The 16,902-nt window shown below is 36.9% G+C and overlaps 1 protein-coding gene across 4 annotated transcripts in view; it reads right to left on the bottom strand.

Annotated features, from left to right (window-relative positions):
• The window catches only part of mical3a (microtubule associated monooxygenase, calponin and LIM domain containing 3a), a 55,314-nt gene extending 40,402 nt beyond the window's left edge, over window positions 1-14,912 (bottom strand). The window contains exons 1-3 of one of the 4 annotated variants that reach the window (XM_056765898.1): window positions 14,388-14,912; window positions 508-877; window positions 186-393 (exon numbers count right to left, since the gene is read on the bottom strand). In XM_056765898.1, coding sequence (XP_056621876.1) covers window positions 186-393; window positions 508-783 — 484 coding nt within the window. In that variant the 5' untranslated portion in view covers window positions 784-877; window positions 14,388-14,912. The remainder of the gene's footprint in view (window positions 1-185; window positions 394-507; window positions 878-14,387) is intronic. The other 3 variants (XM_056765899.1, XM_056765901.1, XM_056765900.1) reach the window with 3 other exon arrangements.
• Window positions 14,913-16,902: the final 1,990 nt, after the last annotated feature.

Below are 16,902 nucleotides of genomic sequence, written 5' to 3'. Positions count from 1 at the left end.
GTGGTCTGCTGAGAAAAACTGCTATTCAAATGATTGGCCTATCCACTTATGATTGGCTGCCTTCAAGATAATTAATGACAGTTTCTGCAAGAAGGTCTAATAAACAATGAATCTGTAACAGTTGAGTAATTTAACTGTGATAGATGAAACACAATCCAAAACTTGAAAAACTCTTCACTACTCACTGATATGGTCAATGGCTCCAGCGCAAAATTTGCCATAGAACTTCTTTGCTCCGAGACCTCTCAGATCCTGAATAGTGAAAGGCCAAAGATGGAGCACATTGTTTCGAGAGAAAGCATCCCTCTTCTCCAGCAAAACCACCTTGGCTCCCAAGAATGCCAACTCTATAGCTGTACGTAAACCACATGGTCCGGCTCCAATGAGCAGACACTGAAAAACACAAAACATCCTTCTTAAGTTCATAAAGAAACAATCCATATCAGCACATTGCAGGTTAGAAACTTGATAACAAAACACTTTTTCGCCTCAGGCAAACTTTGATACCTTAGTATTGGCACAGGCCCTTCCTTTTTTGTATTCCTTGTGGTTGGCGCGCTTGTCTAATTTGGCCCAGAGGGCTTTGGCTTTCCAGTAGTTGAGCTTGGACTTGAGTTTGTGGTAGAACACACAGTGTTCATTGGGCTTGAGTTGCAGGAAGTCACAAAGCTCTTGAAAAGCCTTGAGAGTGCCTTTGCAGGTGGTGGCTTGGACGAAGCGATCAAACAGCGCATGGGACTGTTTGAACCCTTCTCCCACTGCATTGACTCCTACATCTCCCATGGTCCCTTAACCCGATGATCGGGGACCGTGGGACAACCCCGGTCCAAGAGTCTGTGATTATGAGGTTCAGCTTACAGCATTAGCCATTCCTACCCTAAAAAATGAGAAGAGGGAAAAGGTCAGTTATTATTGATCATATGCTTCTTTCAATGATGAAGAGAAGACAGTCCTGTAACATTTTTGTTTAAGAAAAAAGTGAAAAATGTCCGGCATTCCAGTCTTGCAGGCACAACATGACAAGTTTTAAGTTGCTAGTAAAAACAATCACAACCAATGAGAACATATTTTACATTATATAGTGTATGGATTTTTTGACCATGGGATTTTACATGGGGGGAATTTGTTTTCTTATCTGTGTACACATCACAACGCCGACATCCCATAAACAGTCACAAAGCCACCAATAAAGTCACAGCTATTTATGATAGAGACTAAAGAATATATTGAAGATGTAAGAACTCTAACTTCCGGAAAACACCAAGTTTTTAAGCCAATAACTTTCCAGAAAAATAAAATAACAGACAGCAGCATTCTTATTCAATGGCCACCTCATAAGTGTTGGACTTGGCATCAGCAAGAACTGAAAATCCTCCATGCCCATCTCTTATCTGTATCTCTTATCAAGTCAGTGACCACAGGAAGTTTAATGATCATAAACTCAAACAGGAAGTGCTCAAACATACTGGAAGTCTGTGCATTCCTATGGAAGAGATACTCGTGTGTGGTTAACAACATTTATTTTACATCTCTACAGCATGTCTTTACCAGATCCACTCATGCAGAACACATCTCATATGAAACCATGGGGAACCGGATGTAAGAAACCAACCAAAACAATGAGTACATCAAAATGTTGGTCTTCACAACTGGTCACATTTACACAAAATCGTTTCATAAATCTTTCTGGAATGTAGCTTAATGTAGTTTTGCTCTTCATTTAATCCTCAAAAGTGCATATGTATTCATTCAGAATAAGACACATCTTCACCTAGTGACTAGATGCCTCACATTTGAAAAAGTATGAATTATAAACTTATAATATTATTATAAGAGAACACAAAGCACAAATTCTCCATTGAGATCTTCCAGCATTATGACAGATCAAACAAAAAGTATAATACAAAGCCATCAAAAGAAAAACATTCTTCTCTTTCCAACTTTTTCTATTCGGGCAATTGAAAATGGTCTCACCCCAAGTGACCACACAGCTAGATGTCAGCAACTTAAATGGAACAGTGAAAATATCACAAATTACCAGTTTGTAAGAGCCAAGGACATGTACTCACACACACTCCTTTTTAAACCAAGGTGTGGTCATATAGAGGAAATCTCCGCCTCACAAAAAAGACGATGAAAGGTAGGTGAAGGGTTAGCATGATTGGCTCTTTTGTGCAGTGAAAATGCTTTTTTGACCTTACTGCGGTAAAACTGCTGAGGCAGCAAACACTTCAACACCACAGCCAAGTTGAGCCAACCAATGAAAACCTTGGTCGTGTGATACAGTTCAATAACATCATAGTCCTGTTATATTAGGCCTACACAAATATGTAAATCCTGAGTGTTTTGTAGACTTTCAGACACGCAACATAAGCATGTTGATTTATCATACATAATATATATACATAGAAACATTACACATGTAACCAATCTATAGCCGACTATGCTGAAATTGACCCTTATAACTAAGAGATAAAAAATATTTAAAGGCGAGAAACTCAGCACGTACAAGTCTGGGTAACAAAACAAAAGTTTATTATTTTCGAGTAAATGACGCGATCTGACAAATATTTTCAACATAGCATTCAGTTGTGTTAAAATACAATATAATGTGATCCGAGAATAGAAGCTAAACAGATTTCAAGAGCCAAAACTAGACCAAACGCAAACACGACGTGATGACCACAGTCTCTCAAAACACTGTGGGAAACACTTTACTGACCTGGTTTAATAATTTTCAATGGTTTCTAAACTTAAAAACTAACAAATTGAAAATTGATTTATGTTTTAGTGCTATGGGAACCCTGTTATAAACACTTACCCTCAAGTTCTAAGTTTACAACTCCTCTGACTTCCTCAAGAACCTCAGAACCTGGATTCCTTTCATGACATTATAAAATGCTGAAGTACGTATGGTCTCTTTAGACTTGTTTCTCACGCAATTGACTCGTGGAAAGATGAGAAGCCGGGTTTCTGTTACTCTGTGCCCTACGGCTATGTTCAAGCTCCAGTATAACATAATACAAACTTCAAGCATGCTTCAGCACCTCCTAAACAGCTAAACAGAACACACTATAATTGGACGCAGGACTATATTCTATCACACAGGAAACGGCACTCATTTTTGTCACGGTGGGACCTGTCACTATGGGCATATTGGATTTCAGAAACAGGAATCTTAACCTTGCCACTCGGCACTGTGGTGTTAGCGATACAGCAGCTACGAATACACACTGAACTTTGTGTGACATGAGAGGAACAGAACACAGTCATCATTACTGGCATGCTGATAAACAGCTTTACTTGAAGCAGGACAAGACACATGGAAACAATAAACCACAATCTTTTTAAATCCACTCGAGCGTTTTACAGCAAGGCCACCTAAATAAACAGCTAATGAGATAAATATACTACCCACCATCGCTTAGTTGTGACTTAAACTGCTCGAGGAAATCTAATGGACTGAAAGCACTCCAACACAGCAGGCTCTTTATAATGTTATGAGGAGATTGTGTCACGTTCCGGGCTAAAAATACACCACATTACATGTCTGAATGGACAACAGAAAGCTCTCTCCGCAGTTCCCTTTAGTAAGCTACAAGATGCTGTGAAATCAAGATACCAAAACAATGCGTAATATCCTATTTATCGTCATATTGTTTTGTGCACTTAATAATATATAATATCAGTTATTGACTGCAAATCTCAAAATGGCCAGATATCTGCCGATTAACTGCAGTCATATATCACAATAAACTGTGCAAATAACAGTGAGTTTGTTACATAAATAACTTTTATTTTGTATTTTCACATTCTTCTTTAGCTGTGATTTTACCAATCTCTAAATTCCCATGGGAATGTAGGGTCTTTCTTTAGCACGGCATAACATTCACGATTCACCCTGACCCCAGTCTATCAAGCAGTTGTGAATGTGATATCTCTGAAATGACGGTGTTTCCAGATGATCAGGTGAGACTCAGTGCCCTCGCTATAGCAACATCACCAAAGCAGAATGACATCATGTTACAAATGCTGTGGCTGTAGTGATGGGGGAGGGACGCCATGCAACAACCCAGCATGTGGGCAGGTAAACAAAGCAAACCACTTTAATTTTCAATGGATGACGACATGACTGAATCTGCCAGTGGAAAAAGTTTTGTCTTCAAAATTTTCACTGTGAAATGAAGAGCTTAAAAGTTGTTCATGGTAACATTAGTCATTTTACTGTCTAAACATTATCCACCACACCTCAGATGATGACTCATGTCATGAAATAATAAATCTTCCGATTTTTGTACTATATCTGCCAAGATGTTGCGGTAATTTATTACTCACGGTCATGTTTCAGACAATATTTAAAGTCCCAGTGAAATTAAAGATAATAATTCTAATTTTTTCATTAAATATTGTAGCGTTTATAGTAAATAACTTATCAATGTGGGTCTTTTTTTTAAAGGGAACCTTCATAATCTTTAGTTAAAATCTTAAAATGCATTTTCGCCCTGAAATGACCATCCATCTTAAATAACATTAATTAGACGGCTTGGCCAGAGCATCCGTTAACTCCTACCCTTCAACTTGCAGTCTGCTGCCAGCTTCATCAAATCAAATCAAATTAATTTGCAGTGAAAAACACAAGCCACGGCCACTTATTTTCTCCTTTTAAATTCCTTTTCACTGGGAAATGTGTCAGAATACTAAAGTAGAAACAATTGCAACTTCCGGTTCACCGGGACTTTAATAATGCTTAAAGCTTAAAATATATGCATTAAAACATATATAAAAACTTGTTAAAACCAGTAAAAATAGGCTTAAACAAATCTGGAATACTGAGCTTTAGAGAAATTAAATTTTGTTGAATGAAACAAAAACACTGGAAGAGACTCTAAACCACAGAAACATTCATCTTAATATAGCTTATGTTTTCCCCAATCCCCACACATATCTGAATTCTGTCATCAAACACAGTAAACAAAATAAGTCCAAACATAACCTCATGATCAAAGATCGTGCCACGACTACAAACATGTTTCAGTTTAAAGATACACCTCAAAATGGACCATAACCCTAACAGTTAATAAACATGAATAAACTAGGATGGAACTCCATTCAGCAGTCTGATAAAAGTGTAATTTCATTCTTTATCCATACACCAGGAACCCACTAAACTGATCAACTGGAAATAAATAAGCTAAGAAAATGTAAACAGAAGTAGATAACAGAAAGAATGGACTGGACAGTCGGACTCGGATCTGAAACTGCTCATATAAGCAATTGTTTAAAAACTAAAAAGAATTTCACACAAAGAAATATATGGAGGGCATCGAAGAAAACACCACGTCACTAATAGTCCAGTATATCTGACACGTGTTGGCACAATTTGACCTAGTTGTGATTCACCTGAATTATCTTTGGACAGTCATGGTTCACTCATCTAATCCTCATGAAAAATGCAATTCTACACAAAGATATTTTTTTTTTTTGAAAAGTTATCAGAAGATTCTACTAAACAAATACATACAACAAATGTTAATGACCTGTGTAGAGCAGTGTAAGGATAAATGATCAATATTAGTTAATAATCTACGCTGGTTTAGCCCTCATTTAAATGTTTGCCTTCCTGGATTTCTTTAGCCACATTTGCATGCCTTTCCTTGAATAAAAGCGGAATGGTTTATAAGCGAGCTTGGCAAACAGATTTAATTCAACGAGAATTCATATATCAAAACTTCATCTGAAATGTCCAGCAAAAAAAGTAAAGCTTTGGAGCAGACTTTTCTCAGAAGTTGAAAACATTTACAACTGATCCATCCAGAGACCGTATCCAACAACGTGAGAACCAAGACAAAAAGCAACTATAAAAAAACTTTTAAATAGTCTTTAGCCACACACTGATTACCACAGTAATAAAGTGACAATAATTTCTAAATGTTTGCAGACTGCTGGAATTCCGACTGGTTTGGAGGTTGATGACCATCAACCACAAATTGCATATTAAATAGCATTTTGAAAATGTCCACACTCCATGCATTTGGGCTTCTGCCATCACAGTTATTCAAGTACGCTAACAGTTTGGACTAAAGTTTGGTATCTTAAATGTAGCTGTAGCATATCTTAAAATCAGATATCTGTGGACATGTACAGCAACAACCATATTTGAAACTTGATGGTACAATGATGGCCATACTGAAAGAATCTCATTTATAAAATCCAGACATCCAAATAAAAAACATTTGCTTTTTAAAAAAAAAAACATTATGGTTCGTAAGCATCTTCAAATATCCTCATCAAAACCAACAACTAAAGGCTCGAAAATATCCCTAACGCATCCAATGTTTCACATCATTCTACTGCACCACACAACATAAAACATGTTTACTCTGACCGATGAGTTTCCTTTGTACAAAAGTACACTAGACACGCCTTTCAGACTGAAACTCAAGGAAACCACCACATGCAATTTTACATGTCATCAGCATAGTAAACAGAAGCAGTAGTTATTATACGTCACTGTGTGCAGTTGGCGTCTCTCAGAAACGGCAAACAGGACTGTAATCCCATGAATACAGCATACTGATCTAATCCAGCACTCTGTGGGTGGAGTTAACCTGGACTCGCAGTGTAAACAAGACACCAGACAGGAGAAACACTTACTGTCTCTGACCCAGACCTGCTGCTTTACCTATGTTAATCAATCACAGCACGCACACAGTCCAACACTTCTGACATAAGCAAAGAACGACCAGGCTGCATAACATGTCAACTGGTCTAAAGAGTCAACAGCCAACCATCTACTGAGGAATAACTTTAGGGGAAAAGAATAGACAAAAAAAGAAAGGATTTAAGACAAAAAGGAAGTCAGATTAATGACATGAATTTACAAATGAATATATATCTTGGGCATAACTTTAGTTTCTTATTTGCACATTTTCTAAAAAGAACACAATTAATAAAGGCTTAAAAGTTGTAAACTCATGACTATTAAAGTTCCCATTTCTGTGACTTCACAGTTCTATCAGGTAAAAACATAACTCAATAGCTGAGGTTATAACTTAGAAAGCTTTACACTTTTGTTTTGCATGCGGTTTCATATATAAATGAACATATTAATTCAGACATGGTCCAATATGTCCTTCGTACATTAAACAGAAAAGCAGGTTGTCATGAGAAGAAACTGCTGTACTGGTTTGAAACCAACCACTGGCTCCTAGTCTGCAAAACTTCTACAGAATTTCTAGAGAACCCTCTCGTGTATTCATTTATTCAAGGACATGTCTTAATTTAGCTACAGATAAGAGTCCTCAGCTTGACACACCTTATCTGAAAATCCATTTCACTGCAGAATGTAACACGTCTTTCTCCAAAATCAGCACATAATATTTCAAATTCTGCAGATTCCATCTGGGTTTACATATGGGCTATTACAAAAGTATGAGATCAGCACTGCAAAAATAAGTAATGTGAAGACATAACTGCAACCGAAATATAGAGATTTAGATAAAAAAAGACTTCTTTCGGACCACCTCCATTTTTTCAAAGCCTTCCCATAGATTTTTGCCCAATATCTGTCGAGATCTGTGAATTCCTGCAGTTTTTAACTTCGTCAAAGGGACTGGGATCGTTTTTTCCTGCAACACTAGACCGACCTCCATGGTTCAAATCCTAACCTCAAACTTTGTAAGGGGAGAAAAATGCAAAACTGGCCTGACATCAGCAGCTTGTGCCAACCGAGCAGAGGAAAAGGGTGTACGCCAGTGTGAAATGTAAATAGAATAAAAAATGGTCTTCAATAGGGCATGTAACCCAAAACTCTCTGACAGATGCTAAGCACCTCGATGGTCTTTCGTTAGAAGGAAAATAGACATACTGAATTACATTACAATCATTCACAAACTATGGATGCTGGGTGGAATAAAGGCATTTTTGTGGAGTCAATCGGAGGACAACTCCAAACATAATAGAAGCTGATCCAAAAAGGAAAACGGATTATCTGTTCATTGACTCAAAGAAAGGTTTCCTATGAAAGATAAACAAAGTTCACGTCAAAGACAATAAATACACCCTTCCTTCAGAATTTCCTGTTAAATAACACACATCAACATCTACACAGATTATTCCAGGGCCGAACGTATTTTTGCAAAAAAACTGGATTTAACGTTTCATTTCAAGATCAATTCTGCACCTTGGCATAAGTGAAACAACAAAACTCGATTTAAGGTGCATGAAGAAGTCATTAATAGGCCTAATCATCAACTTTCAGGATAAGAGCTTTTTGTACTATGAAATCATTTTTTTTTTTCTCCCGTGAGGACCTAAAATGTTATCATGACTAATTCATCCACAAACCATTCACTGAAACAAACCATTTATTTCTGAATCTTAACAACTTTACCATGAGTTCAGAAAGATGGATACACCAACAAAACCACATGATATGTTTACATATCAATAATGCCTATTATGCAATCAGATAACATTGCAGTCATGCGGGTTAGATGCTATAATTTCTAAAGAAAATGACTAATAATAGCTTAACAGTAAAAGTCTACTAAACCAGACTTGATCTTAGATGTCTGTAGCTTCTGCCATTCTTCATAACTATCTGAAGGAATCCAAACATTAAGAACAGGTTTTTGATATGACACCAATACACTTTACTTTCATATAGAATGATGCCTATGCTGCCTCGATACACCCAGCAAACCTTTATTTTACAAATAAAAAAAAAACTCCTCTGAAAAAAAAGGGAAAATAGTGGAAAAGAAAGTATTTCTTATAGCCAAAAATAACAGAACACTGACTGTAACATTGGTTCCTGAGGGAAATCGCTATTGAGCCTCTCTGGATTCTTCCAAATAAACAACATGTGTGGAGACGGTTGCTTGGGAGGTGCAGACGAGGAGGTGCAGAGAGGAAGGAAGAGTCTTCTGCCAGGCACTTTGAAGTGAGTTGTGGGCACTGGGAAGAGCGTGGCTGGGCGGCATCCTGGCACACTAACATTTTATCTGAGTGAGACACTAATGCTTGCTATGGAACAAATCGAGCGATCATTCGTCACAATGTTAGGGAAAGGTTTTCCACCTCTCCTCTGTTTTTGAGATAAGGGCATAACAAGGCCTGCGGGGACTTTATAACAGTCCATCTTAAGGGACCAGTTCACTTTAAAATAAAACATCTGCCATCATTTACTTATGTCAGCAAAAAACAAAACAAAGCTAGGGGACATGAGATAGATAGCTGAGGTGAGTGCAAAGAGAATTTAATCCTCTATTATTAAATTACTGCATGAGCAACCAAAGTGTCCTACTTTGATAGATGTTCTGTATATTCGTGGATTAACTTTATAGTTCTAGTCTTTCCTTACTTCCTGTAAAAGTTGACTGACCTCAAAGTAGCACAGCAAGGTACAGATGACATTGAAGACACAATAGCTAAAATAAACAGAACGAAGGTAAAAAAGGCAGGCTTTATTCACTAGTGCTGACACTTAAACTGACAAAGACACTGACACACTTCAGGTCAATCATTTTTAAAACATTTATGCATACCTCACAGAACTATTTTAGTAGAAACCATTTCATTTTTTTACTCTCTGTGAGAACAAACCAAAAAAGCTGCCAGAATTCCCAAGATTCCAGAAGTAGCTATGAAAGCAATGATTTGAAATGGAAGCTAAACAGTGAGAAAAAAAAAGTAAATATGCAGGGCTAACGGCTCTGGCATGCTACATGAGTCATAAGATTTCACGTTCAAAAGTCAACGGACTCAGCAGCTGTAAGCTGAGAGTTACAGGACGTGCAGCTTACACAGTACTTCTAATTTAAATCAAGTTTAATTAAATAAGATGCTGCAGAGCAGCTGCAGTTACTCTTCCAACATTAGAGAGGTTTGATATGGTCCCTGAATTCAACCACTTTTATCTTCTCTTTACACCCACATGCACATATAATTGGGAAGAAATCAGGCCTGACATGGTATCTCAATTTACATGATTTCTTTTCTAATCAAGCACTGCCTTCTAATTGAAGAAAGTTGATACACTAAAGCATGGGTCGGCAACCTTTGCGACCAAAAAGATCCATTTTGGGCCATGTTCCACCAAATAAAATTTGTCTGGAGCCGCAAAATATATGTAACCTTTAAATTACTATAACACAGGTTATGCATGTTTAAACCATGCCGGTTAAAGACAAAAAGCATTTGGACAAGCAAAATGTTTTCCCTCCATTCCATTTTAAGGGTTCAGCGCAGTCTCACATATGTCAAAGCAGAAAAACAAACGCTCCTCTCTTTGTGTTTTTTCTGTCATATCCTGTCGCGCTCATATGTACATTGCTTGCACTTATTTTGTCTAATCGAATGAAATATCTGAAAAAGCAAATACATTTACCCAGTCAGGGTGTCTGTCTAGGTAAATGTGTATGTTTTTTCAGATATTGTTTTAAGAATCAGGACAGAAGTGGGCAAATTGAACAAAAAAGACATATTACACTAACAGGTGTAAACATGTATCTCCAGCTTTCGTGCATTTGTGATCCGATTGACCAAAACGCATCTTAATAACAGGCATAAAGAGGGCCTTATAAACACTGCAGTGAGCCACAGCAATAGGGCAGAAGAGCCACATGCAGCTCGAGAGCCACGGGCTGCCGACCCCTTGATCATTGAATCACCCTCGTGTCATTACAAACCAGTACAACATTCTATCTTCTGCTCAACACCGATATTATGAAGAACATTGGTAACCAAACAAATTTGACCCTCAATGACTTTTATGGTATGATGAAAACAAAACCATTGAGAAATATCTCATAATATATGTTACGTGATCGAAAGCGGCAAGAGTAAAAAATACAGGCGTTTATGCTTTTATTGAACTATCCCTTAAACTAGATTAATTCTCAGATAGCTCACATGGACAAACAAAGAAATATATATATATATATATATATATATATCTCAAGAACAGTTGTTTAAAGCAGACTTCTCATGCTGCTTGAAGTTTTGGTTCTCTGTTAAAATACATTTTAAAGATCCTAAACGTTTTAAAGTCTTCTACAGTTTTGATTGTTTGTATGATGTAAAATATTGCTCCTGAAAAGGGTATCAACTAAAAAAAATAGCCCTATGTTCAAAAGTCAAAAAAAGTAAACACAAAATTCCAACTTCTGCAACACCAGTGCAACAAAGTTGTTGGCAATAAATTATTTAGAGTGCGGCTAAATAAACAATATAGGCAAACGTTGTAGACATCTCCTTTTAAGGCCAACCCTGTGCCCACAGCATGTATGATCAATAATCAACTTAAAGTTCTGATGAACTGGGCTTGTTTATTGTATTAAACTGTTGTATGAGGTCTACTTATGAGGTTTGCGTGGATTTTACATTCAAAAACACCAATAAGTAATAATAGGCTATTTTCTACCCGGGTTTTGAGTTTCAGTGATAAATAAACAAAGGAGAGACTCCCCTGTCACGGTAACTTATGGATATGACCCAGCACCCGAAATAATACCCAAACACTTCAAAACAGCCTCCATTATTCGCAAACGGTGGATAAAACCTTGAAAATTTATATATAAGCCTGCCAAATCACAGAGATCCCGATTCACACAGGTTTAAGATCATAGACAACCTATGCAATTAAAAGAAATGACTAGAGGTCCCCAGGTAATACTAATCTCATGTCAATAGTGCACAGGGCATATCAAGCTATCTCAACAAAGCAATAGTAATGCTTGGTACAAAACAAACATTAGATAGCCATTCCAATCGAATTCAATATTGACGGCACAGCACTGCTTTTTAATTTTAGTCTCTCCACAAATCCAGTATCGATCTATGCCTGGTTCACGAAGGGATCCTCAGATAAATGAAACGAACAAACACTTCATGTTTTATCCACATGAGCTGGAACATCTTTAAAAATAAACTTCAACCACGCATTCCTAATATCGGAATCCGAAGGAAGGTTATGCAGCGACTATTTTTATCCACAACCAGGGATGCACAATATTTAGCTAGCTTTTTGTTTATTGTGTGCTCGCTCTATCTGGTTCCGTGCCACTTGTGTTACTTCAGAATTGTCATGTGCGAACCAGTGGGCGGGGCCAGAGAAGAAGTCATTGATATTCTTTCTGTGGAGGTGATGTTCAATCTATCCATGTAGGTGAATTCCAGTACCTGCCGTTCCCTGGGCCTGGTGTCAATAACAGATGTCAACTCAGTAACAAGAGTGTTTTCAGTTCTGACACTTACACGATGTTCACGTGAATACGATTCCCTCTTATGTAACAAAAGCTTGGGTTAAAATTGTGGTTTTAATTCATGGTACCTTTAAAGTTATTATTTGCTAGTACTGGAATGGAGTACCACTTTTAAAAGGCAAACTAAATATTCTCACAATTTAACTTTATTTTACTTAACTCTTGTTTGTCTGGTCACAGTCAGTCTCTACACCACAGGCCAAAAAATAAACAAACAACCACTCTTTCCTACTGACGCCCGATGTTAAGAAAGTCAAACATCTAATCTAAGCCTGGCATACATGCCAAAATAATCAGCTGGGGTTTCAGCTGAGTCAGCAAGTCTCTCTCTCTCTCACACTGTTTTTCACTGACCTAACTATGAACCACAGGACAGTATGTGCTATCTTCCTTGCTAAGACCCGCCAGATCCCTACGCTCTGCAAACAAACGACGTCTTCCCCAAAAAAGGGAAAAAAAAATCTCACTCTCACATACCTTCTCTGGGTCTGTTCCACATTTGTAGATCAGCAGATTCTGTAGCCATCTTTAAGAATCGGCTGAAATCACATTTCTTAAATGAACACCTTACCGATTATTTCTGACTTCTATTACTTTAGACTCTTCCTATCCTTATAGAAAAAAAATCCTTTGCTTTGAATACTGTGGTAGGGTATATACCCTGGACAACAAAACCAGTTTTATGGGTCAATTTTTCGAAATTGAGATATTTACATAATCTGAAGGCTGAATAGTTAAGCTTTCTAATGATGTAAAGGTTGTCAGGATAAGACAATATTTTGTGGAGATACAACAGCTTAAAACTCTGGAATCTGAGGGAGCAAAAAAAACAAAATACTGAGAAAATCGCCTTTGAAGTTGATAATCAGAGATGCTGTAGCAGGCCATCCCCTCGCAAAAATAAGGTTTTAACATATTCAAGGTAGGAAATTTTCTAAATATCTTTGTGGAACATGATCTTTACTTAGTATTCTAATCATTTTTGCTACAAAAGAAAAATCGATCAATTTGACCCATACAATGTATTTTTGTCTTTTACTCAAAATGTTCCCGTGCTACCCAAGACTGGTTTTGTGATCCAGGGTCACATATGAGATCAATTTTTACTTCACTTATGCTTTTAGTTGTCCTCATGGTGTTCCAATTGCTTCTTTTGTCTTCCTCATTTGTAAGTGCCGTTTGGATAAAAGCGTCTGCTAAATGACTATAATGTGAATGTAATATGCTACCAAAAGGACTTGTGATCAGCATAATCTGTGGATACTTTATGATCTTCTAAACTTCTTGCTTCAATATGAAATATGGGTTAGAAAGATTTACATGCAAAGATCAGATTGAAAGGGTCTCGGTAAATTATTCAATATTCATTCAATATGAGTAACTGTTATACAGATTATTGGACATGGGTTAGACATCATAGCAATGCATGGTTATCTGAAGCATATGTGATGATGCAACAGTAACCTTCACTAAAGGGTAATCCTGACTGGAATGCTGTAGTCAAACTAACATGCATATTTTTCAAGAAAATTACAAATATTTTACATTTGATAAATAACATTCGTGTTATGCAGCATGCGCTGTTTTCATAAATTCTGACAACACTTTGTCATAGGTTCTTATTAACAAGCGCATGTGATGTCACACTGTACCATTTTTAGACTTAACGTTTTACACATGACATTACTGTAACAAATATACTTGATTAAAATGTAACATGTTAGCTTTTGATCTGCACTATTCGTGTTTATTAAGGACTTTATGAAAGTTATTACAGATCGTTACGTTACTTATTTGTATCACGAGCGGACTGTAAACAAAACAAATCTGCACCAAAGGATTGACCGAGTTATTTAACATTGCGTTTATTCAATTAATTCGTAAGGATTAAAATATGGCATAGTATAGTAAATTAAATACATACACATATTTGTGTAGGCGAAAAATTAACTCGACTGATTCAAATGCGTGGTTTACTGATTTATCTCTGTAAAACCTCTTGATAGACCACTAACGTTAGTACTCCAAGTTACGTACCGAGTATCAACTGTAACGTACGTCAAAATATCATCAATATATATTTGTCAACAAAGTATCAGTATCACCGTAATCTGCTCTCACCTTTATTTCGTGGATCTTTTAATCACGAACAAGTTTTTTTCTATCCACAAACAAACTTCAAGCCGACGACATTGTTTAGTATTCCACGTAATTCACGTCGTTTTCAAAATCTCCAAAAGCGCGAAAGACTTTAACCGAAATGCACGTAACGTTACACAAGAGCATTTCGTAAGCGTCCACGCTCGTCCACGTTCATACTGCAGCAGAAGAAAGGCGCTAATGCGAGAGACAGTCTCCTTCACTGGAGACGAGAACAGGGGGGGAACAAATCCAACGTCAAATCCTTCCTCCTAGAATAAACAGTCAAGTATCATATGATAGTAGTCCGTACCACCATAACGCGTCACATACGCTGAATTACGTTTACTGTACGATCTGTTAAAATGACGGCGATTTAAAATGCGCACTATTTAAAAACACCCCTCCCTCGGCCTGCTTTTGGTTTACACGAGGCGGTACCTTTTCTCGGTTTAATCTGATTGGCTTTCTTAAAGTTACGTCACCAGGCAAGGTCGTCCGCAAGTTTGAATAGGTTTTTTGGTCGCTTGATTTTGCGAATGGGTGTTTAACGCACAACCTATTCGTTTCAGTGCTTAACGTTGCGTTTCTTTAAAAAAAGCTTAACATTTGAGTTTAAATGTGTTGCAGACAGTCTTTTATGTGTGTTTTATTACAATGTTTGTTTTACAAGGCTTCGTGCTCAGACAGTAGAAGTTAATGTGTCATCCAGGAAAGCTTGCTCTGTCTGGGTAGGGTCCAGACAGTGTCCACTGTGGCAATTTATCGTCTGTGGTTAGGCTGTGAATCTGAATCTGTCCAGTCTTGCGGAGATATAAATAAAAGCAGTACACGCAGTGTCCATTCCTCCGACCATGATTATAGTGTGGGGAAAATGAAGGTTTGCAGCCTTGATCCATTTACAGACAGGCCCAGACAAAGCATGGACCTCATAAGAGTTGTATTTATTTAGATGACAGACTTGAGCATGTTGGTTATGTTTTGTTAACAGACCTCGAGGAAAGATGCTACTCACAAAAAATAAATAATCGTTAGGTCTGCCATATGATTTAAGAATTATTTCGATTTTGTTAAAGGTTTGCATGTTTTCAGCATGCACTGCAGCATAAATCAGTTATGGTTGCTGTTATGTTTGCTGACTATTTATACAGTTGTTTTTCTCATCGCTATTGTTTTCATCTGTTGTTTGTCATTGTTGTGACTGTGAGCATTGCACAAGTTTTGAGATTTACTGAATGTGCAGCTTACAAACGATTGCATATGTACTTTTATGGCGAGATAATATGCCCAGAAGTAGTATTGCAGTTTTATATAAAAACATACATCAGAAAACAGTGATTACAAAATAATATCAAATGTATTGCATTGGCGTTTAGACTTATAAAAAATCGATATTATCATTACAAATTTAAATGTGATATAATAAGATATCGATAACGTTTTATATAACTTGTTTCCAAATTAACATTATTGTGAAGTGACAGGAATGGCAGTTGCTCTTGAACATGACTAAAAATATTCACTTATCTGTTGATTTATGTTTTAGGTGTTGTGAGTTTGTGGGAACGTATGCCTTTAAAAGGAAAGCTCTGTTCTGTTGTTCAAGTGTTAACTTCTTAAAATACTATCAGCTCCCCATAAACAATCACTGAACACCCACTTGCAGTATACTGTTATAAGATTGCAGCACAATAGTGCAATGGCCACTGAACCTCACAGATAATGTTAAAATTCTTCATTTCATCTTCATTTCATAACTGTAGTGTTCACAATTTTTGACACTTTCATGCCTTAACAAAATTTCATGCAAAACTAACACATTTATCGAATAATTGTGTTATTTATGAACTCAACATTTCTGCAATGCTACAAATGTCCAGTGCATCCCTCTTTACAAACTGTAAAACTTATTTACCAGCCCCACACCTTCACATTCTACAGTACTTCATATTTAGTTTCTAGCTCCATCCCACTCACAGTAATAGATACTATCCCACTTATATCATCACTGAAAACAATATTTTATCTACATTTCTCCTTTTCTAGAGAGGGTTACCGAATTACAAACATCCCAGATCCTGTCTAGATAAAAGATACCACACAGCTTTACCAAGGCACTGGTCCAGAAAATGAAAAATTGGCATTCTTTAGTAGTGAATATGGAAAGATATCAGCAAGTACTGTTGTGTGTTTCTCCTCTAAAATGCAGTTAAGTACAGTTGGGTGCTTGCTTGGAGTGTGGGTGGTTTCCAAGGTGCTATATGTCATTGCTAAGGTGTTCCTCATCTTCAAATCCTTTGTTCCCCTTTGTTTAAATGATGTAACCTTTAGTATGAATAATATTGACAACCAAGCAAACGCTAATTATCTCATTACCACAGAATACCTAATAAGATCATTTGAAGGGTTTTAACATAATATCTAAATTAAGCACAAAGAAAATTAATAGCTAGACCTCTCAGAGGGATTAGACACATAATTCATTTGTTGACACAGT

Source organism: Triplophysa dalaica, chromosome 14, assembly GCF_015846415.1.
Source record: "Triplophysa dalaica isolate WHDGS20190420 chromosome 14, ASM1584641v1, whole genome shotgun sequence".
In the NCBI taxonomy this organism is placed as follows: domain Eukaryota; kingdom Metazoa; phylum Chordata; class Actinopteri; order Cypriniformes; family Nemacheilidae; genus Triplophysa; species Triplophysa dalaica.
The sequence above is the reverse complement of the archived record's forward strand: the minus strand, read 5'-3'. Positions and strand labels throughout refer to the sequence as shown.